The sequence below is a fragment of the Typopeltis vanoorti genome, chromosome 15 (assembly GCF_054136105.1).
Source record: "Typopeltis vanoorti isolate ZY-2024b chromosome 15, IOZ_Tvanoo_1.0, whole genome shotgun sequence".
Lineage (NCBI taxonomy): Eukaryota > Metazoa > Arthropoda > Arachnida > Uropygi > Thelyphonidae > Typopeltis > Typopeltis vanoorti.
This window is the reverse complement of record NC_143563.1, coordinates 94,464,821-94,490,238: the sequence shown is the minus strand read 5'-3', so window position 1 is coordinate 94,490,238 and position 25,418 is coordinate 94,464,821. Positions and strand designations below refer to the sequence as shown.

Here is a 25,418-nt window from a genome sequence, read left to right as displayed (position 1 = left end):
AGAGTGGTGAATGAGTGGAATGGATTGCCAGAATTAGTTATGAATGCCATAACTGTAAATGAGTTTAAGGAGAGGTATAATAGGTATTATTGTGTGTATAAAGGTTAGTGTGAGTCTCCCACAATGAGTCTTCTGACTCCATGGAGATACCTGTATTATAATAATAAGACGAATATTGTCTTGTATGTAGTTAGTTCAGAATTTTGACTAATTTCTCTCTTATTCCATATAAATCCATTCGTTTGACTTGCCAACATACCAGCTTTGCTCATTCCATTTAATTTGCCATCTTCAAAAATTACCTAAATAGGAGAAATGTTTCACCTATTCTGTAGGTTGCCCATATGGGATGTAGCCAATGTTTTCCACATTTGGCTATTTGCATAATCTGCTGGTTTCATAATCTTTTTCTGCTGGTTTTCATACCAAATCTGTTACATCAGTTATTCAATTTAATTAAGGGTAGGGGTAAAAGAAATCTGAAGACACTGGATTTGAGTATAACATTTGCATCAAGTAAAGAGCTGTTATTAACAACTCCATTTTGATATTAGATTTAACATAACTTTCCTTTCCTTTCCTTTCCTTTATAAAGGAAAGTGACACAGATGAAGCATAATAGTGTGCACTTTGTCTTATACCTGATTTTACATCAAACCATCTTCCACACCTCAATCATTTCTAACTGCTGATTTACAGTACATAGTCTGAAATACAGACTATGTACTGCTCTGCATAACGCCTCAATTATACCATTTAACTTTAAATTTTAAACTTTTTTCTCGTGGCACTTTGTCATATGCCTTTCCCAGACCTATAACGACTTAAATTCAAATTTTTGTTATATTCTCATAATTTTTCAACTGTTAGAGTGGAAATCTGTTCTATCGGTTGCCCATTTGGAATGTAGCCAATGTTTTCCATGTTCTGCCTATTTTCATACCAAATCTGTTATAGCAGTAATCTGATCCTGACAACTACTATTTAGAATGAACCTAACTTGTTTTCTTCCACAATTTTTCTCAGCCTCTTCTCAATTATACTTGCATAAATATTACCTGGAACACTCAGAGAAACTCCTAAGTAATTCTCATCAATTATATTTCCCTTTTTATAGATGGATACTATGATTGCTCCATTCAATTATCTGTAATTCGACCTTCTGAATTTTATAAACAGTGTGCAACCCCTATAAAAACTTTTATACCAATATTTTCCAGTTAGACAATCTATTTAGCTGCTTTTCCACATATTTCTGATGATTTTTTCTACCTCAAAGATTGATATATGATCCTGACTGCACTCCTCTTGAAACTGTCTACCCTACCACTATTCAGTCACTGTTTCATTTAACAATCATTTAAAATAATTACTTCCAACTTCTAAAATATCTTTCATCCCTAGTTTATATATCACGTTTATCATCTCTAATTCCTTTTACTCTTTCCTCCATTTCTAAGCTTTTTTTTTTTTCCATAGCCTCAATAATATGTTACCATCTTTCTGATCTTTATCTTCATTTAAAGTCTTCCCAGGACTTTTTGTTAGCTACTATTATGCGGTTTTTTTTTTACAATTTTAACAACATTCAAAACACTTTCTTTTTCAAGCCTTTCTCTATCTCTGCCTTTCTTGATCCACCACAGTTTTGATTTTTATTTCCTTGGAAATTTAAATCATATACTTCCCTTGCTGAAGCAATGCTTTCTTCAGAGCCTGCCAGTGAGCCTACCAAAGGTGTGATTTTGTTTTCAAATGCTTCATTTCTTGAATGATATATATATATATATATTTATAAAGAATTGAATGACTAGAACCAAGATTTAAGTAAAAAGGTTTTAATATAAAAACTCAACTAGTTTCGGCTTGTAACAGCCTTCATCAGGTGACATTATAATGGTGATATTCCTTATTTTGGGCAGACAGACAAATCTGTCGAATTGCGTACGGAAGAACACATGAGGGACATTACTTACAAGAGACAGCGAGCCAGTGCATTATCAAGTCAAATCCTTTTCTCAGCTAATCCTAATGATGAAAACCAAAGTCACAAAGTCTGCTGGGAAAAATCTACTAACATCTTCCGTTGCAATGATGAACTAGAGAGAAAAATCGTGGAATCTAGAGAAATCATCTTCAATCCTGTTCATCTAAATAATAACTTGAGCTACAACCTCCCAGATTGTCATTCAGCTGTAATCATGTATTGGTGTTCAAGAAATGCTACTAGCACGCACTTTCCCAACAATACAACTAACAAAACAACAGCTTTAAATACAACCACAACGATTTAATGTCAATTGTGTATAGAGACTCTCTATGATGTTCATAGTTTATTTAAGCTTCAGTGTTTTAGTGTTTTTTTTCTTTTTTCTTTCTTTTATAATGTCACCTGATGAAGGCTGTTACAAGCCGAAACTAGTCGTGTTTTTATATTAAAACCTTTTATTAAATCTCGGTTCTAGTCATTCAGTTCTTTATAAAAATATGTATGTTAACCAAGTTAATGATCATTCTTTCATATACACACACACACACACACACACACACACACACACACACACACACACACACACACACACACACACACACACACTCATGAGCAGTTGAATTAGAGATACCCGCCGTGTTGGCGAAATGGTGCTGTGGTCGCTCCGGCGAATGGAATAGTGCCACGTGGCCCATGATGGGGATGTCATCAGACCTTGTACTGACCATCTGAGTAATAGTCAAGCACGGAATGGGGAAGACTCGAGATCTCAGCAAATTCGATTACGGCCAAACGTATGGGGCACTCCATCTCCGAAGTCGTGCAGGCACTGGACTTTTCACGGGCCACTGTGTCAAGCGTGTACTGGGAGTACATGGATTTGGATAAAACCACAGTTGCCAGGGAAAACTGCAGTGGTGTACAACGTGTCGATGAGAGGGGGAAGGCATCGGCTAGCTCGAATGGTAACAGTGGATAGACGGGCCACAGTGCCGCAGATCACTCGCCAATTCAATGCTGGACAACAATGACGTGTGAGCAGCCACACCATCCAGAACCATCTCCTTGCTATGGGGTACAGAAGCCACCACCCAACTAGAGTACCTCTGCTCACCGCACGTCACAAGGCACAACAATTAGCATGGGTGCAGGAACACCGCCATTGGACCCTCAACGCATGGAAAAAGGTCGCCTGGACTGATGAGTCGAGGTACACGTTGGTACATGCCAATGGCAGGGTACGAGTGCATCGTGAAGCACATGAAGCGACGGATCCCTCATGCCAGCAGGGTACAGTTAAGGCCGGTAGTGGTGGTATCCTCGTATGGGGACTGTTTACGTGAGATGAAATGGATCCCCTGGTACATCTACCATCGTCCCTCACCGGCGAATGATACAGGACCTACTGTCAGATCATGTACACCCATTTCTGCACTTACAGCAAGACAATGCACCGGCCCACCACTCCCGAATTATGGCCGAGTGGGTGGATGAATGAACACTCCACGGACATGAGGATACTAGGCTGGCCCGCGAGGTCCCCTGACCTCAATCCCATTGAACACATCATTGTTTATTTGGGGGGGGGGGATTTTTATTGAACTGGCCATTTTTTTTAAACTTCATGACAGTGTTTAGCTTTAATATTCTACTCATACAAACAAAAATTTTACTAAGATAGCTTGCAGACACATTAAAACTGCTATCACTCAGAGATCACCAGAAATGTTAAACATCATTGTATTAATATACTTAAGAAACAATGCCATATTTTCAACAGAAAGTTATTTTACAACAAAACAGATGGTAGATTCTGGTGCACCATCCTACCATCCACGAAGAGCACCATGCCATTTCAGCCCTCCATATATGTAATTGTTCTTGAGATCATTTCATTCTTTGTCTTCACTAATTGTGTATAATTAAAGTGAGTCTGATAATGCTAGCTTGAGCTAGTGAAATGTGGGCTTGTAAATAATTAATTTTAGTTAGTAAATTATTTATTTGCATTCTAGTTTCACCATTTATTGTTCCAGAAACTTTGACATGAAATATAATTATTATTATTATGCAGTAATTACATGGAGACTGGAGACTCATCCTAACAGAGACCCATACTAACATTTACACACACTTATGATACCTTTCCTTAAATTCATTCACTGTCAGGGACTTACTACTAATTCTGGCAATCCATTCCACTCATTCACCACTCTCCATGCAAAAAAAAAAAACCTATCCTTATTAACCACACTCTTACACAACTTCCACAAATGAACTCTAATTCTCTATTTGTCATATACTGAAAATTTTCCTTTGCATTAATTTTATAAAACCCCTTTAACATTGTATAAGTTTCTATCATGTCCCCTCTTTTCCGCTTATCAACCAGACTTGTAATCCACATACCCTCAACCTATCCTCACAGGAAGCATTCCACAGACCTGTCACCAGCTTAGTTACTTGTCTCTGAATCCTCTCTACCACCTCCTGATATCAAAAAAAAAAAACCCAGGTGACCAAATCTATGCACAGTAGTCAATACAGCCAAATCATATTCTTATAAAGCGGGATAACTTCCCTATTTTTACTTCTAGCATGTTTTTCAACATCCAATCAATCCTTTGAGCTATTTTACCAACTTTTGCAATATGCCCTCTGAACTTCAACTCTCTGTCCATCATTATCCCCAAGTCCCTAGCCTCATCAATTCTCTACAATCCAGTACCATCAATGTGATACAGAGTATGAAATCTTTTATCTGAAGTGCATAACCACTCTTACATTTTGCAACCTTAATGAATAATCAATATCCTTTGCAATGCCAATTTACTTAAATCATCCTGCAGGATATCTACATCACCATTGTCCTCCACAGTTTTACATCCACAAACAAATGTAAATCCCGTCCCCTGTAAATCTTTCCCTATATCATTGATATACAAATTAAAGACTAGTACAGAATTCCTTACTTTATTAATCCTCCCTCTTCTACATTTTTATGGTGTCGAGGTTATTCTTAGACTTTTGCAACAACCATATCAAGGATAAGGTGGTTAGCCTTATGCCTCTAGGTGCCTGTTCTGGGGGACGAAAAAACCCACGTTTCCAGGTTAAAAAAAACTCTACCATACGAGACCAACTAAATTGCCTTTTGTCAAAAGAGACCAGATAAAGGTTCCTCATGTCACTGACGGGAATCGAACCCAGGTCTTTCCGACCAAAGGGTTTCATCTATATTGACAGAGGTATGAAGACTCTCTTCTAGATTCAACTCCATCATATATTAGTCTGTTGTCCCCTCCCCATCCATGCTACTAGCTTCATATCCATTCTGATTTGCTCCAAATTTTGTAATAGTTTTCTATGTGATATTCTATCAAATGCCTTTGCAATATCCATTAGTATCATGGTGTAGCCATTTTCTTTATCCAATTCCACTGTCACTTTATTATAAAATGTGAATAAATTACTCAGACAGGACCTACCCTTTACAAAGCTGTGCTGCCCACTATAGAATATTGCATACCTATCTACGCACTGTTGAATTTTACCTTTAATCAATTTTTTTGAATACTTTAACACCCACTCCTGATATATTAATTGGTCTATAGTTTGCTATCTCTTCTTGGAACCTTGCCAGAGCTGAGACTTAGACTGAAAAACTTTATCAGTGGTAATGCCAATTCTCTTGCACATTCAGGTATTACATGAGTTTATATGCCATCTAGTCCCACTGCTGTATTTACATTGATATTTTTCAATATGCCGAACACCTCCTATTCATCTACCTCGATTTAAACATGGTAATAAAAGCTAACACTATTATTTTGTCTTTGTCTTTTTTTAATGTAAAACAGTGATAGAAGTGCAGTGAAGTTGTTTGAAAGGATAGAAAAGTCTGAGGAGTCCATGAGGGGAAAAAAGGATATATTGAAAGTTCTTAGCAAGTAAATCAGTGTCATAATAATAAATGAAATAAAAAAAGAAAACGTAACAAAGCCAAAGTATGTATTAGGTAGCTAAAAAAAAGGAGTCTCTAAATCTCTAAACAGCAGCAATAAATAAATAAAAAATAATCAATAAATACATTTGTGTGTGTGTAAAAAGGAGAGTCATATGTGAGATATATATGATACAAAGCCAGCTATCTGATTTTGTTCTATTTAATTTTTTTTTTTTTAAATAAAGCATTATGATGGATGATTAGTATTAGTATAGGACACTGAAATAAAGAAAATTTTGTAAATAAAAATTTTACAATTGTAATTCAAGATTTATACTTGCATACTGTTACTGCAATGATTTGGTTCAATTGGGATAATGTTCCATAAATAACGATATCAATATATAATCAGTTCTGTATTATAAACAAGATATATGCCAATTTTCCTTCACAATGAAAGAATAAAATAAAAATTAAATTAATTGTCAAAAAACTGAATGACCACATACCTGTCTCTTTTTCCTTTCCTCTTCAAGAGGGGCTTTATCTATAGCTTGACCAGGACTTGAATCTAAACGTAACCTTTTACACGTTTCTTCATCAAATGATTTGCCATATAGTTGAGATCTATGATAGTGAGAGCAAAAATATTTCAACAAAATATATATAGTTGTTATACCAAAATAAGAGATCTCAAATATTTGAAACCAAATTCTCGTTCATTTAATTAAAGATTGTAATAATAATTATTTTAAAATAATACAGAAACTAGTTGTTTTTCTGTCTTTTATGATACAATTACTTGGTTTTTAATCCCTTTTGGTAAATCCACTAACAGATTAACTGCAAGAAATGCAATCTTTGAGACCACTTGACTTAAAGTAAATTGCTTTACACAAAATTTCCTGCATTATGTATTATTTATCCAGATCAATCCTACCTTTATTTATTACTGGAAATATTTGCAATAATTTTCAGTTCAGCAATGTATGTGTTTTATTCAGATTTATTAATTTCTTCAGTTAAAATAAATCTAGTCTATATTCCCATAGTTAAAGTATCCATAATGATAGTCATTGTACTGCCTCAAGGGCTCACTTTAGTGAGTACGGGCATGGCAAACCCGAAGTACCTAATGCTGGACAATGCCTTACTTCATGTAATATACATCTGTTATATTATCTGTAGACTGGTCCCTCCCCTTCTTTCTTTGCTTCTTTCTTCTCTTCTTGCTCCTTCCCACCAATGCTATTAGAGTGAATAGCATTGGTGGATCTAGGGGTGAATCTTTCCTATTTTTGCTATGTCATTTCGTCTTAGGCGGCCACTGAAGGGGGAAAGCTAGACTCAATAGGTGCCACTCCCAAGCCAAGATAAATGACGAGGGATGACGTCAGGAAGGGCATCAAGTCATAAAACTTCACTGCCAACTCTTGCAAAGATCATATGAGTCGAAAAGAAAGTGATACAAGGACTAGGGCGTACTCCGGCGACGCGCAGCTACATCACCTTACAGCTGTGAGAAGTGGACGAGGGCTACTGCATTAAGAGTGGATGCAGTTAAAGAAGCAAGCCCGGCAGGTAGAGAGAGAGAATGTTGTGAGTGGGAACATTGAATGTTGGAAGCATGACTGGAAGGGGAAGAGAGGTGGCAGACGATGAGGAAGAGGAAGTTGGACATTTTATGTGTTATTTTATTTAGCGTATGATGTACAGGTCTCAGAATAAAACTTACAAATTACATAAAATGGCATAAAAACAATTGTAAAAATCATATTAAAAGGGTACACTAGGTTGAAATGATTAAACATCAAAATTAAGAATCAGGAGTCAGAGCTTAATCCTTAAATCCCGGATCCACTCCAGGGATTCTGGGGTCAGTTTAAAAAAGTCTTCTTTAGAGCCTGAGAATGAGTAGATAGGGCACTCAAGCACAATGTTATTGATAGTCTGGATCCCTCTTTCGCATTCACAGTTTGGAGTATCGGACCAGTTCCATTTATGCAAGAGATGCTTACATCTCCCATGTCCTGTTCTGATCCGATTTAAAGTGGTCCATACATGTCTAGGGAGATTGATGCCCTTCAGACGAGATGTCAGATTTGAGATGGTTATTTGAAGATTGGAGGTATGTTGAAACCAATACTCTCCCCATGACTCGCATAGGTCGACGTTCTGGTCGTTTATTTGTGTTGCACTCCTCCAGGCAGGGTGCCTGGATTTCAGTGTTTGTGAAGTATGGAAGGAAATGTCTTGGTGGATAGGCAAGAAACTGTTTCCAACTATTTTTGTCCACAGTTTGCTTAAGGCTTGGGTCCTGCGGAGCGAGGGAGGTGCTATATTACTGAGAGTTGGGAGCCAGTAGCCAGGAGTAGATCTTAAAGCTCCAGAGATTATCCTCATAGTTTGATTCAGCTGGACATCGACCAAAGAAGCGTGTGCACTGTTCAGCCACACAGGAGCACAATACTCTGCTGTGGAATAGACCAAAGACAGTGCGGTAGTATGCAGTGTGTTGGCATCAGCACCCCAAGAAGTACCAGCAAGTTCATGCATTATATTACTACAAGTTTTTAATTTCCCAGCAATATTTTCTAGATGATATTTAAATGTCAAACTTCTGTCTAGGGTAACTCCTAGGTATTTTGGATGATTGTTAAATTTCACCTGTTTATTTCTGAGATAAACTTTTGGGATATAGTTGGCCTGGATATTACTTAAATGAAAGGATGCTGCTTCAGTTTTGTTCAGGTTAGGTTGTAATCGCCATCGTCTAAAGTATTTATCAAGTACAGTCAGATCTTCAGTTAAGGTGTTCTCAGCTTTTTGAAATGTTGAATGTTGAGTTGCAATGGCAATATTGTCAGCATACATGAATCTCCGTGATGCTGTCTCTGGGATATCACTAATATATAAGTTAAAGAGCAATGGGGCAAGAACTGACCCCTGAGGTAGGCCATTTTTAATCTTAAAGAATTTACTTTGGGATTCGTTGAGAGATACTTGTATCCATCGGTCTGCTAGTATTTGATTAATTAGGTTGGCTAGTTTTGGTGATGGGATAGTTTCTGGGAATTATAAGATAAGACCCTCTCTCCACACTGTGTCATAAGCAGCAGAGAGGTCTACGAATACTGCTATTGTTTTCAATTGTTTTTCATAACCGTTCTCTATAAAGGTTGTCAAAGCCACAACTTCTGTCAGGTTTGAAGCCAGCCTGTTCCTGTGGAGTTCTGTTATGTATACTTGAAGAAATTCTGTTGTATAGCATTCTTTTGAGAAGTTTCAGGCAGATACTTAACAAGGCAATAGGATGGTAGTTGGAAGCAGTTGTAGGGTCTTTGCCAGGTTTTAAGACAGCAATGACTTTAGATCTTTTAAAAATTGATGGAAGTATGCCAGAGTCCAGGATATTATTGTACATAGCAGTAAGCCATTGAATAGTTTTTGGTTCACAGTTCTTAATGAATTCAGGGTAGATTTAAGCCTTATAGTTATAGTATACCCTGAACCCTTAAGTTCAGGGTATACTATAACCAACGTGTATAAACCTCCCTTAGCTAAATGGCCTGATCAAGTACTGTCCCAGCAACAACATCCAAGCATAATCCTGGGAGATTTTAATAGTCAACACTCTCCCTTTGGGGCTATAGAAAGGATGACCTAAATGGTACCCTACTAGTGAACTGGATGGAAAATCAAAACCTCTATCTGATCTTTGATGCCGAAGATAAACTGAGCTTTCTCTCCTCTAGATGGGAAAGAGGATATAACCCTGATTTGTGTTTCTGTACTGCAGATGATTATGGCGGCCAAATTCCCATCTGTAGGAAAGTATTAGACAGTTTTCCAAATAGCCAACATCGACCTATAATCTATAAAGTAGGCCTAAATATTCCAATCATAAGAACAATATTAAAACCTAAGTGGAACTTTCTCAAAGCTGACTGGGATTCTTTTAAGAAACAGGTTGGCACTGTAATAAGATTCATAAGGCCCACTGTAAACAATTACAATAGATTTGTTGGCACTGTTATTGGTTCTGCCAAATGAACCATTCCAAGAGGTTTTAGGAGAGAATATTATCCCAGGCTGGAACAGTGACAGTGAAAAACTGTATAAAGAATTCTCTACTAATAATAACCCTACAGTAGCCACTGAGCTACTGAAGTCTCTTGACAATGCTAGAAAAGACAAATGGATTAAAACAATGAACAATTTTAATTTTATGTGTGCAGAACAGGGATGGGAGAAAAGGCAAAGAAACTGCGAGATGGGTATAAATTATTCTACTCTAGAGCAAATAAAGAGGAAAGAAATGGTGTCGAAATTGTGGTGTGTGTGGCAGAATGAAGAGTGAAGTACTGGAAGTGGGTAGGAGGAATGACAGGATCATGCGAATGACACTGGGTCTTGGAGCAGAACGAGTGATCGTCTTATGTGTATACGCCCTGCAAGTTGGCTGTACAACAGAGGAGAAAGATGAGTTCTGGAACATGCTAGATGAAGAAATGAGGGAAGAAAACGAAATCATGATTGTCAGAGGAGACTTGAACAGACACATAGGAAGACAGAATAGGGACTGTGAAAGAGTGCATGGCGGCCATGGAGTGGGAATGATGAACCAGGAAGGAGAGAGAATTGTGGACTTCGCGGTAGCATTTGATCTGGCAATTATGAACTCGTTTTGCTGCAAGAGGGAAGAACATTTGATAATATTTAGAAGTGGTAACAACATTCACAGATTGACTATATTTGACTAGAAGAAAACATTTTAAGGAAGTGACAAATTGTAAGGTAATCCCAACAGATCAAGTGGTGCAGCAACACTGACTGCTGGGCGCAGACTTTAAAACAAGGTCGAAGATAAGAACCTTTAGAAGCCATGGGATGAAGACAATTAAGTGCTTTCACTTAAAAGAAGAGTGTGTGAGGAACTGTTTTAAGGAGAGGGTGTTAGAGAGAATTTCGGATGGACACTAGAAAGTGTACAAGATTGGTGGAGACATAATTCAAAAGTAATTCGAGATGATTGGTGAAACATTTGAAAGATTAGAGAGCAGGAGGGTTGGTGGTGGAATAATAATGTACAAGAAGAAGTGATGGCTAAGGCAAAGCAGAAGTGGGATGAGTCAAGAGTGGAAGAGGACAGAGAGAGAGAAAGCAAGAAGCCAAGAGAGTTGTTGCGCAGGCCATGGCATAAATCTTTATGATCAATTAGAAACAAGGGAAGGACTGAGAAAAATTTATCAATTAGCAAAATGTAGAAATAAGGCATCAAAGGACATCTTACATGTGAGGCAGATCGAAGACTCTGGAGGAAGAGTATTAAGGAGGGATGTGGATATAAAAAGCAGATGGAAAATATACTTTGAAGGACTTTTGAATGAGGAAAATGCAGGGACTCACAAAAAAGATGGTCAGCCTTATGAGGGGATGGTGCAGAACATCAGTAGAGTGGAAGTGAAGGAGGCCATGAAGAGGATGAAGAATGGACAATTGGTGGGCCCTGACAGGATCCCAGTGGAGGCATAGAAGGCACTGGGGGAAGAGGGAATTGATCTACTGTGGGACCTGTTCATAAAAGTTTGCCAACAGGAAATATACCCAAGGAGTGAGGGAAAGATCTACAAGAGTAAAGGGGATGCACAAGACTGTAAGAATTATAGAGGAATAAAGCTGATGTCCCACACAATGAAAATCTAGAAAGGGTTCCTGATGGAAGATTGAGAAAGGAGGTGGAGATTGCAAAGGAGCAATTTGGCTTCATGCCTGTTCGATCAACTACAGATGCTATCTTTGGGTTATGGCAGATGATGGAAAAGTTTCAAGAGAAACAATGGGAGCTACATCTGGTGTTTACTGATCTGGAGAAAGCATACGATAGAGTGCCAAGGCAAGAAGTCTGGAGGAGTCTAAGGGAGAAGAAAGTACCGGAGAAATATGTCAGGTTGATGCAGGAGATGTACATAAATGTGAAGACAGGAGTTTGGACCTGCCTGGGACAGACAGAAAGTTTTCAAGTGACGGTTGGCTTACATCAAGGGTCAGCATTAAGTCCGTTTCTGTTTAATATCACGATGGAAGAGAGAGAGAGAGAGAGAGGTATGAGACTGAAAAGAAGTAAGACAGAGTATATGTGTCGCAAAGTGGATGGCAGCCAGGAGACAGATCTGGAGCTGAAAGGAAATGTCATCAGGAAGGTTAGAGGCTTTAGATACTTAGGTTCAACAGTGGAAGACGATGGAGAGGCCAAGAAGGAAGTGGGGATGCAGGATACAAGCAGGATGGAGGAACTGGAGAGAGAGAGAGAGATGGCTGGAGTGCCATGCGATAAGAGGGTGCCAATCAATCTAAAAGGCAAAAATCTATAGGACGGTAGCGAGACTAGCTATAACATATGCTACGGAAACTGTAGCCCTGAGGAAAGATAACATCAGCAGGATGGAGGTAGCGGAGACGAGAATGCTCAGGTGGACGTGTGGTGTGACTAGAAAGGATTGCCTGAGAAATGACTATGTGAGGGATATGGCGAAAGTTACGAACTTGGCAGCGAAGATACAGGAGGTAAGATTGAGATGGTTTGGTCATGTGATGAGGAGTGAATATGTTGGAAGAAAGGTCATGCAGATGGATGTGCAGGGGCAGGGGTGGTCAAGAGATGGAGGGAACTGGTCGAGGAGGACTTGAAGATGAAGAACTTGGATGTGGTTACAGCCCAAGACAGGAGGAGAATGTAGAGGAGACTCACCACAAATAGTGACTCTACTTAAGTGGAACAAGCTGCAGAAGAAGAAGAAGATAGTCATTGTATGAATTTGTCCATGCAGTTCACAGTCCTTTTCAGATGACCCCTAGACTCTAACATCCAACCATATTTTCATGCTATAACCACCTTTCGAGATTTCTACTCCAGTCGGATTTAACTTCTCTAAAATAATTAGCAGTATTCTCCTGCCTTTCTATCTGGTTTGTCCTTTTTGAATATATACTGACTCCAATCACATATTCTTGTATTAATACTGTTCTTTATCAGCCAGGTCTCGCCTGCCTTTGATGCTTTTAACATTAGTGTATACATATGAAACACAACCACCACTACACAGCTTTTTTTTATAATAATATATAATAATAATAATTATTATTATTTCATAATATGCAAATAACAATAATTATTTGCAATGTTCATTCTTTCCCCTCAACCTGAAACAGTGTGTATAGATTGTTTTCTCACTGTTTTCTGCAGCTGAAAATCAAAAATAATTAAAAGAATCATAATTTTTTAATTGAATTAGTCATACATTATACAGAGGAAGGGTAACAGATATATAATTTTATTTCATAAATGTCAGCTGAATTTGCAATGAGTAATTCTGGGAAGGGGTCTGCAGCACAAAATATGGCATGTAACTGTTTTAGAATTATATCATTTTTATAGTGTCTTATTATGTCTGAAGTGCAGAAACTGTATGCATTCTGTGCAATGATTTTTAAGGATGATGAATAAATAATGAACAAAATTTAATGCAGGAAAACCAGTGAACTCTTTTTAAGACATGGATATGTACCATTAGTTTATAACATGATTATTTCACAAACGTAATCATGTTGAACTAAGTTCTTTGAGCACAAAATACATACTAAGTGTAATTAGGTAAAATTAAGACAAAAATATTGTCAGCTTGTAAAGAGAAAGCTGACAATCAATTTTATGTGCAGTAAATTACTGCAATCACTACCTTATCTATTAAGTGCCACATTTTTTTTATTTTATTATTATTTCATTATTAATTAAAAATAGTGCATATGCTGCAATAGGACGTTTTGCTTTAATTTTTTTATGTCGATGGCACAAATATAATTATGATGAAAGGACTAGAAATATATATAAAAAAATTGTAAGGGCTAGCTGAACTAAGAGCTACCCTACATACTGTAAGGAACTACTGTTTCATGCTTTCAGAAACACTTGCCCTGCAAAGAGGCTATGAACATGAATTAACCTGGTTAAGTGTTCGCCTAAACATGAAAGGATTATCACACCTCATAACAGATATGATCAAATGGCTTGCACTTCTTGTGCATGTTACTTCAACTTTATCAAAACTTCAGTTCAGGATTTTGATTGAAAAATACATTTGTCATGGACAGTAAGGAGGATAAATGACAAGCAGGCACCACAGAAATGGCACCTGTATGAAGTGCTAAGTGGAAACACTTGCCCTGAAACTTTTGATGAAATAAGAATACATCCATTATGTACTACAGGTTAATCAACCAACCTCTCGTGTATGAACTCGACATAAAATATACAATAAAATCTTACTATTACTTCAGCTATCCAAAAAATATTCCTCATATTTTTCTATCTAAAAAAAATAAAATAATTTAACACTATGCTACAAAAATATGAAAGTACACTGATATATTATAAACAGTATTGTGTGACTGTTGTTCACATACACACATGCAAAAAAAAAAAAAAATTTTTTTGAACAAAAAATCAAGATTGATATTGAATTTAATCACATGCATATACCTAGAGTGACCCTTTGAATACTGGTAACCACTATCTCTGACTACTTGTCTTGCTAATGGAAACAACTCATCTCTTCTGGTTAAAAGAGCAGGAATGTGTTTACATATTTGGGCTGCAGCTTCATTCACTGACACCTATAACATATATTCAAAGAATAAATATTTAAAAATACATATTTAAATATTTATCTATATTTAGATATTTACAATGAACAATTCACTCTAGTCTCTCTCTCTTTCTCTTGAGAGTCACATAACTGGAGACTCCAGCTTCTAGTATAAGCGAATGTAATTTAATTTAATATGGATCTGGTGTGATTCCATACCATATAGACATCATTCTCTAGTTTATTATTAAGCATATAAAAAAACAAAGTTTTTTTTAATTACTTCATATTATTTCTTTTAATTATTATTTTTCCTGTTTAAAAATCAACCAATGAAAATAAACAAATTCAATTTTAGTCTCATGAAGTAAAATTTTTCATTACTGTCAACTTTTATTAGATCAAACACTGTGATTTTGTTTGCCACTACAGACTGTCAAAAAATGTCCGAGCACAGGTCCAGTAGCCTTAATGCTATTCTAAAGGAAATTCATTATGGCAACTTTACACTATACCAAACTATTCTTTGGTCCCTATGAGTTCACTACAACGAAATAACCATACCATGTTTATACATATTACCTTGGTATATAATAAAAATAAAATATCATTGTTATTTAGGAAATCAATAATACAATGTATACTGTTCTATGTTCACACATGGAACAAACAACACTTTTAAAAAAAATGAATTTCTGCAAGAATTCTTTAAAAAAAAAAAAAGCAATTCTATCCATAAAAAGTGGAGAACCTATTAGTAAAATGATATTGTGGGGCAAAAGTAGGAAGATAAAAATTATTTTCTTCCCAAATGACTGCTAAGGTAGTTGCTAAGAAACATTGATGTAAGTAGGTCATTATTTTACAGGATGGCAGCTGCAAAGACGAATAAAGAACAGCTAATATGTTAAGCTCAAAGCTGAACTGAAAACATCAGTTGAATGATTGCTATGCCTGAGTAAACCTAACTTTCTTTTGATGAGTGTAGAAATACATAAGTAAGCTCTTATAAACTGTCAATGTATGCAATTCAGTTATATAAATCAGACTATGGAGTATAAAAAATGAAGCAATAATTCAACTAATTTCATAACCGCCATTATCTAGATTACTTTTTACTGCACTCTTTTTCAGAATATTTTGAAAAATTTTGCAAGCTTGGCATCATTATATCTGCATCTTTTTTACCCTAAAGCAGCAACAACTGTTGATGTAATTATTATTATTATTACGGGTATCTCCATGGAGTCAGTAGACTCATCGCGGGAGACCCAAACTAGCAAAACAATATCTGTCATATCTCTTCTTGAATTCATTTACAGACGAAGAGCTCATAACTAAGTCAGGCAATGAATTCCACTCATTCACCACCCTCCAGGCAAAAAACCTTGTTCTGACACCTTTGTTAACCACACTCTTCTTTAATTTCCAGAGATGACCTCTTGTTCTTTCATCACTATCACACAGCTGAAACATTTCCCCTGCATCAATCCCATAAAAACCTTTTAGTAATTTGAATGTTTCTATCATATCCCCTCTTCTTCGCCTATCAACCAATCTCTGCAATCCACAAGCTCTCAATCTATCAATGTAGGGAGCATTTTTTATATCACTCACCAACTTGGTCACTCTTCTCTGAACCCTCTCCACAGCCTCCTCATCTCCAAGGAATCCAGGTGACCAGACCTGAGCACAGTAATCCAAATGTGGAAGTATCAATGCTTTATAAAGGGGAATAATAACCTCTTTATCTCTGGATGTCAGTGTGTTCCTCAACAACCAAGTAATCCTATGTGCAATCTTGGACACCTTAGCAATGTGTCCTCTGAACTTCATCTCCCTATCTACCAATACCCCTAAGTCCCTAGCCTCATCCATCTCTCGGAGTACCTTTCCATCGATGTAGTACACTGCTGGTAATCTTTTAATCCCAAAATGCATGACTTTACACTTTTCCACATTGAACTGACATCCATTTTCTTTTGCCCATTTTACCAACTTATTTAAATCCTCCTGCAAACTTTCAACATCAGCTTGATTTTTTATTGCACTACACAACTTTGCATCATCAGCAAACAACTGAATATCTCCCTTTAAGCCGTTTCCTATATCATTTATATACAAATTAAACAACATTGGCCCAAGCACAGAGCCCTGAGGCACACCACTGGTCACCTGCCTCATTCTGGACTCGGCTCCTCCATACACCACCTTATGGTATCTCTCCCTGAGCCATTCTCCTATCCATATCACCAATTTAATATTCATTCCCATCTGCTCCAATTTGCGTAACAGTGTTCTATGGGGTATCCAGTCAAAAGCCTTAGCAAAATCCAGAAGTACTACTGTGTAGCCAGTTCCTTTGTCCAACTCAGATGTTATTCTATTATGAATAGTTAATAGATTGCTAAGGCAGGATCTACCTTTAACAAAACCATGTTGGCCTCTATAGAGTATCATATCCTGATCCACCCATTCTTGAATTTTGTCTTTAACCAACTTTTCCAATACTTTTACCACTACTCCTGAGATGGTGATTGGTCTGTAATTCAATACCGCAGTTTTAGAGCCACCCTTATGCAAAGGAACCACTTTGCCTAACTTCCACTCCCTAGGGACCATACCAGAGTTCAAACTTAAGTTAAATATCCAGGTGAGAGGGGTTGACAATTCATTTGCACATTCACGCAACACCCGAGCTGATATTCCATCTAAGCCTACCGCAGTGTTTGCATTTAAGTTTTGCAATATATTTAATACCTCTGATTCTTTAGCTTCAATTCTCACATTAGGTATTGCTATAGGTATAGAGATATCCTCACTTGGGTGATAGACTTTTGAAAAGTGATCACTCAGTAACTCGACTATTACATCTGATTTTGTCACCTCAATACCATCAGCACCCACTAAGGTTATCCTTCCGAAGTCATTCTTCCTCTTACTTGCCACATAGCGGAAGAACTCTTTGGGATTACCCTTGATCTCTTTGGCTAAGGTCTTCTCATAATCTGATTTAGCTTTTCTTACTATGCTGGTAACCTTTCTAGCTTGAGCCTTGTACTGCTCATGGGTGTCCTGATCGCCTTTCTCCTTGTAAATTCTCCATAACATTTTCTTTTTTTGCAGTTCAAGCTTGATACTACTGCTCATCCATCTAATGCCTGCCTTGTTTGACCTCCTAACCATGGGGACACAATCTGATATTGCTTTCCTCAGATACCCGCTGATTTTATCCCAAACACTGCTAACATCTTTCCCTTGCAATATGTTCTGCCATGGGATGGCTGCAAGCTCACTCCGAAGCTTGTTATAATTGCCTAACCTGTAGTTCCGTACATACCCCTTCTTAATAGAAAAATCCACAGATTTTGCAACCTCCCAAGTCAATACCACATGATCGCTTTCACCAACTGGAGGTAACGAGGACACCTTACTTATGCATATAACCTCTGAACCAATAACCAGATCCAACACTCTCACACCACGTGTCCCTTCAGTTACGTGCTGTTTCAAGTAATTATCTCGTAGAAGATGTATGAATTCCATTTCCTTTTTGCTACGTGATATTTCCTCCTTCCAATTGATATCACCGTAATTAAAATCGCCCATAATAATCACTAAGCCTTCACTCATTGCACTAAGTTGCTGATGCATGAATTCAATATCTCCCCCCGTACTCCCTGGCCTATAGCAGCATCCAACTGTATATTTGGTTGCGTTGGTCACTATTTCGCACCAGACTGCCTCAAATGAACTCTCATTCACATGTCTATCATCATGATATACTACTTTCTTTGGCTGCAACACATCAGCTATCATCAACAGTACTCCTCCTCCTGTTCTATCTTCTCTATCCTCCCTGAAAATACTGTACCCATCACATTCAATTCCAGTGACCACATCTTCTGCTGACAGCCAAGTTTCACTAATGCCTACAACTTTTGGTGAGATTTCACTGACTAATGCCAAAAATTCTTCTCTTTTATTTCGAATGCTTCTAGCATTGGTATACAAAAATTGCAGATTCCCTCTAGATCTTGTACCGGCTTTAGAACTGATATATAAGTCACTAACTACCGTAGTCCTATGCCGATTTTTATCCCCTCTCTTCTGCAATTTATTCAGCCTATAAGGATCAATAAATACACAATCAGTGCTAAAGTTTCTCTCTCTTACACTCAACCTTTTCAATATTAGTTTCCCTGCCCAATAACTTCAACCTGTTCAGAAAACAATAACTTCCTCAATCGCTTATGTCCTTCCATGTTAAGATGCAGTCCATCTCTAGCATACAACTGCCTTTTTCCTTCAAACACACTCCAAACATCAACAAACTCCAGACCTCTTTTTCTGCACATTCTTGCAATCATATCATTCATTATCATTGCTCGTCTACTTAACTCGTAATTGTCAAAACAAGGCAGCACACACACTATTCTCCCATTGACACTTTTCCTCTTCACAATATCTAATAATGTTCTTAAATCTTTTCCTACCCGATTTATACTACCTCTCAGGTCATTCGTACCCACCATAACTATCATCTTGTCTGCTTCATGCCCTCTCTTTATTGCTAAAGCCACTCTTTCTATTGTCCCATCAGCCAAGCACTCCTCATGCATACCACTCTCCATACCCTTAATCATAGAATCACCATATATTTTACCACTCTTAACTTCATTCAAGTCCACACTCATGGACTCATTCTCTACACTATTCAGCATGACTCTCCCAGCTTCATTACTCAACTCTCTATTACTTACCCCCCCCACTCTCACTACATCTCATTTCTTCTAGGCCACTTGTGGTTTTATGTTGACTCCCAATCACTCCCATACTATTTATTACTGAATCATTCACCAATCACAGAGAGTTTTCAGACATGAAACATCACTACTTAACATGCAATTAACATTGTCAACAGCTTTGAGATAATATACCTTCACAATATTAGGATATACAAGGCAAGACCATATCCATAATACTGTCAATTCTTGAAGACAGCAAGCAAGCAAAGACTTTTAATAGAATCCTCAAACGTGTGGGAATTTATACAGAAAATAAGGGTAACTACTTGGGACAGCATGTAATGTAACAATGTATCTGATTGGGGAAACTGATCATGTGGTCTTGACTAGGGAGATTACGGATGTGGAATTTTCAGTTAGGAAAAGTTATATATGAAATTACAAAACAAGTGATTACAACAAACTGAGAAGCCAAACTGGAGTAGTGTCACAGCATAAGAATCTGGAAAGAATAGATTTTGTTTTGGGATTTGCTAGTGCAAGGACAGAAAAGGTCATACTGTGTCAAAATGACTCAATATGTGTATGTACTACTGCAATATGAGATTGCAGCAGAACATACACAAGAAAACAAGTAATAAACAGTTAAATATACAAATAAATCACATCTTATGTACAAGAATCTTACAGAGTTGAAATTCCACTAACAAAAATGAATCTATATAGTCTATAAATACAATCTATAGAGACAATTTATATATAATTATAAATGTGAATCTTGTGTAGAAATGTAAAAACAATATGAATACAGGAAGAATCAGATGCTCAGGCAGATTATTAAAAACACTAAAATATTGATTTTGCTCACTGACAAAACGAGGACAATCAATAAGAACATGCAAGACAGATAAAGCAGAACTACAGAATTCACACACAGGCATGTGACCTTCAAAAGGAAGCAGGGTATAAGATGACTATAACTTATGTGGAAATGAGTAAGAACAATTTATTTTTCTTTACGATCCTTGAGTAGACTGGACTGCCATAAATTAATTTCAGGTTCGACCTGGTAGAGTTTGTTGTCTCTTTATTTCATAATGATTCTCATAGTTTTTGACTTATCTATCTGTAATCAACGCAGGGGACAGGAAAATATATTATTTTAGAAAATGAGCTGACCTAGCTGCAATATCTGCAGCTTCATTTCCCTTAATCCCGCCATGGCTTGAGATCCAACAGAGACACATGTCCAGATGGAGCCTCCTCCTCCTCCTCCTCCTCCTCATTATTATTATTGCCTTATTACTGCCTGTAGAGGGTTTTGTGAGTCTTTGGTAGCATTTCAAATCTATTTAGTTTAGCTTAAAAACAGATCAGCAGATCAGCAGTAAAGTTGCTACATTCTAGCTGGATCTGATTAGATATTATGTTGTCTGGGAAACAGCTACAGATCCCACTAGAGATTTTCATTATAAATCATCTGTGCAGATGGGCATATGGGGGTGGTCTGAAAAGTTCTCGGCCTCGACCATAGATGGCAACACTATTGGTAAGTTTTTTTTTTCCTAAGTTCATACATCTGTCATAAGCATCCATGTGAAATTGCAAGTCATTCTATGAAGTAGTTTGTTTTATACAGCTGTCTGAAGCAAAAGTGTTGTCTGTATCCCTTGAAATGGATAAAATTGAGTATCGTGTGGTTATAAAAATTTTTGTAAAAGAAGGTTTAATGCCAAAAGAAATTCATTCAAAGTTCATAAAAGTTTATTGACACTCTTCTCCTTCGTTTTCAACAATTAAGAAATGGGCTGCAGAGTTTAAACATGGACGTACCAGCCTCGAAGATGATCCAAGTGAAGGCCGTCCAAAAAGTGTAACAACATCAGAAATCAGTGATCAAGTGTATGATATGGATGACTGGCAAGTCAAGTGTGCATGAAATTTCTGAGCCTATAGGCATTTCAAAAGAACATGTAGGATATATTTTGCGTGAAGGATTGCAAATGAAGAAGCTTTGCGCAAGATGGGTGCCGCACTTGCTCACAATAAATCAAAAACGCACTTGCATGAAAATCTCTGAACAGTGCTTGGAGCGTTTTAACAAGAATAAAACTGATTTTGTGCATTGATTTATTACTATGGATGAGACTTGGATTCACCATTACACACCAGAATCCAAACAGCAGTCAAAACAGTGAACAGAAGCCGGTTGTTCAGTGCCAAAGAAGACAAAGTCAGTTCCATCAGCAGGAAAGGTCATGGCATCGGTGTTTTGGGATGCTAAAGGCATTTTGTTTATTAATTATCTTGAAAAGGGTAAAACAATAACCGGGGAATAGTATTCCGATCTTTTAACCAGACTAGACGAAAAAATTCGTGAGAAAAGACCCGATTTGCAGAAGAAAAAAATCATCTTTCATCAGGACAATGCACCTGCCTATAAAGGTGTTTTGGCAATGGGAAAATTAAGGGATCTGCACTATGAATTGTTAGAACATCCACCCTATTCCCCAGATTTGGCTCCCTCTGACTTCTATCTCTTCCCAAAACTAAAACTCTTCCTCGCTGGTCAGTGTTTTTCTTCAAATCAAGAGGTGATTGCACCTGTAGAGAAGTATTTTGCAGATCTTACTGAGAACCATTACAGGGATGGGATAATGGCGCTGGAGCATCGTGGAATAAATGTATTAGTCTTAAGGGAGATTATGTTGAAAAATAAAAATAATTTTGAAATTATAAATTATGTTTTTTTCATTGTTAGGCCGAGAACATTTCAGACCATCCTCGTAAAATCAGAATATTCTGTTCTGTGAGCTTGAAAGAGCTGCAGGTAGACACACAAGGAAGAGCAGAATGTTCAGCTAACCTGCAAAAAGAAAAGATGATGCATGCCTAACACAACAGTATTGTATTTAGTGGCATCTGTGTGGCATTCTCTATCTTCCCTGATATATGTAGTGTCTAGTGATACTTTTAGTCACAAATTAATCAAATTAAAGGAACATATGGCAGCCTGATGACTATTTTACAAATTCTATTACCATGGACAAAATATAACTGACGACCCTGTGGGATGGTGTGGCAGAGATTTTATTTTGGCCACATATAGAGCTGTTGATATTGAAGTGACAAAGGTGGCTCATTTGCTTTGATGTAAAGACTAGGAAATGATGATGTTCAAAGTGCTCCAGTTGCCATTCTTTTTGCTTCATGAATGGATAGGATCCAACAATTGTAGTGTCTTTGGCAAAGGCAAATATGATCAAGTTTTGATCTGATAAGTGCACAACAGAATTACTGGAGAAGAACATCTGTCAGCACCTAGAAGTCAAAGGATGTTCATCAATTAATGGCATATATGAGGAATCAAAGTCACTTTTTTTTTTTGTCAAACATGAGCCCCAAAAACTTGACTTCTGATGCAACTGAGATTAAAATTTGTCCTAATCTTAGTTATGAGTTAGGGTGAAGACCATGTCTGAATCAAAAATGTACACAAGTAGGGTTCAATGGTGCTCATTTTGCAAGTATCCATATTGAAAGATAGTTAATAGCTTGCTGCAGCTATTTTTTTATGACCTTCATATTACACAAATGACAGAAAATAATGAAGTTAACCAGGAAGAAGACATTAAATGTAGCTGGAAATTGTTTAGTTACTGAGTTAACTTTGATTACAAAAAAACTGTGACAAAAAACCCAATCTTGCAGGATGCCTTCTTCTTGGGTATAGGATCTGAGAGTGGTTTCCACTCAGACTTGGAAAATTCAGTTAAATAAAAAGTTCTTGATAAAAAGAGTATTCCAAATCTCCAAGCTTCCAAGCTGAGTCATACACATTTCGTGTCAAAGAAAACTGATACTAAGCCTCATGTTTTAAATAGACACCTTTCACAGATGCTTCCAGTTGAACTGATGATCAGTTGTTGAATGATGTTTATGGAAACCAGATTTCTGAAAAAAAAAAAAAAAGTTGTTTCTCTCCAGAAACCATAAAAGATGAGACCACTTTTTCCAGAATCTTGCACAGGCAGCTGGTCAGGACATCTGGATGGTAGTATGGTGGAACTTTTGGGATGCTTACTTGGCTTTGGAAAGGCAATAATAATTGCCTTCTGCTAGGCCAATGGAAAGATGTCCCCCACTGAAATTCTGTTCAACATATACAGCAGCTTCATGGAGGATTGTGAAAGATGTTTCACTTTCTCATAATGGATGTTTAGTCTTACAATGGTCGGGCAGCATTTTAGCAAAGCATCAGACCATACAAAGAAAACAGAGTTTAGTGTTTCTTCCAAGAGTATCAGCAATTGAGTCAGCAGATTGTCAAATCGATGACAGGGAATGTTTAGGTAGGCATATAGTAGAAGGCACTGCTCTTCCTATGTTTAAGAGGGAGATTACTGTTGTCAGGCATATGCTCTACAATCCTCCTTCTGATGTCAGTATGAGCAATACTCCCACTGAGTATTTAAAAGTACCTGTGCAAAGGTGATAAAAGCAGTATGAGGTCATCAATGGTATCCTGTGAGGTATATGCACTGTGAATAAACAGATGTAGCATATTGTGGTAAAACATTCTACTGAGAGATGGATGGCTGCTCTCTCTCTCTCTCTCTCTCTATATATATATATATATATATATCTGTTTTGAGTGGGACTTGTTTGAAGAGAATGGGGGTGGGGTATGGTTGCTCAAAGGATGGAGACGCCTCCATAGGTGAGTCCATCACCCATCCTATCCTTAATGATGGTAACATTCTATAAATGTGGGATTGCCACTGAGCTTTAAATCTCCTGCAGATATGCTTTTGTCTGCAGGAGATTTAAAGCTCATGCTAGCTTTAAATCTCAGTAGAATACTTCTCCAAGAGAATCTTGATGCCATTAATGTTTTGACAGAATCCACATTTCCATTGGAGACAAAAAAAGAAGGAACAATCTGTATGCATGTGTTAATTATCTAAGAATGGTTTAGTTGTGATACTGTTTCAAGTTAATTAACATATTTCTTAAAGCGGAAAAAAAAGCAGAACTGCTAAATATGAGCTTAACAGTAATTATATCAATTAACAGTATTTACGATATCAGCTTGTTAATTTGTAACTAATTAATGATGTGAAAAGATAGTTAATCCTATCTAATGGTCTACGTCTATTAGCTATGCACACTCTTTCTGTAGATCCTGATTATGATCCACAGGATCTTGATGCATGTTTGATGCATTCAGTGCCCTATGAAATTCTAAGGGCTCAGTAAAAATTCTAAGTTACAGTATCCTCTCACCTCCTCTTGTTAGAGGAGGTGAGAGGATACTGTAACTACATGGTCCATTTTAGAAGCATAAAGTGACAGTTTCTGGAAGGAAAAATCCTGCCACAGCTATAAGAAATCAGCTAACCCATCTTCAATATTGAAAAGTTCTTATAAGGTTTCCTCATGCCAAAAAACAAGACTACAACTTAGGTCTTTTCAACAAAGGGTGGAATTTCGTCACTGCAAACTAACGACTGTTATGCATATTGTATATATACTATTTCCTAGTCAGGGCAAACTGCTGATGATGATGACAAGCCATTTCCTCTTAGTGTCTAATTTCCTCTCAATAATTCAGTTTAATTTTGACTATGTATTTTCGAAAAGACTATTCCTACATTAATCTTTCTTTTACAGACTTTTATATTTACCTCGTGTAAAGTAAGCGGTTTTTCTGGCTTCCTTTTACAGTCAAACCGTCCGTAAATGGCAGCATATTTTCGAATTTCTTCCATTCGACGAGGATCATCTTCAGGCATGTTCATAACATACTGAAAAATTAAAATATGTTTTGACACTTTATTCAAATATATGAAACCTTCTAAGAATAACAGAGGTAAATATTTTCAGTGAAATATTAATCTATCACAAATATTATTTGTGATAGATTAATTAATCAATACACAGAATTTTCAACAATGTTCACCTGTGTTGATAAAAATTCTGAACACCCCCAGAATTGTTATTGACCAGCAGTCAAACTACCCACAAAACTCCTCAATGTGTGTGTGTACACCCATACACACATGTGAATCCTAATTATGATTCACAGG

At 37.1% G+C, this 25,418-nt stretch overlaps 1 protein-coding gene across 10 annotated transcripts in view; it reads right to left on the bottom strand.

The window, feature by feature from the left end:
- LOC150098991 (NGFI-A-binding protein 1-like) overlaps positions 1-25,418 on the bottom strand; it is a 685,870-nt gene that overhangs the window by 65,943 nt on the left and 594,509 nt on the right. For all 10 annotated transcript variants that reach the window (XM_090404614.1, XM_090404621.1, XM_090404619.1 and 7 more), the window contains 3 exons: positions 25,017-25,136; positions 14,476-14,609; positions 6,446-6,563 (listed from right to left, as the gene is read on the bottom strand). In XM_090404614.1, coding sequence (XP_090260740.1) covers positions 6,446-6,563; positions 14,476-14,609; positions 25,017-25,136 — 372 coding nt within the window. The remainder of the gene's footprint in view (positions 1-6,445; positions 6,564-14,475; positions 14,610-25,016; positions 25,137-25,418) is intronic.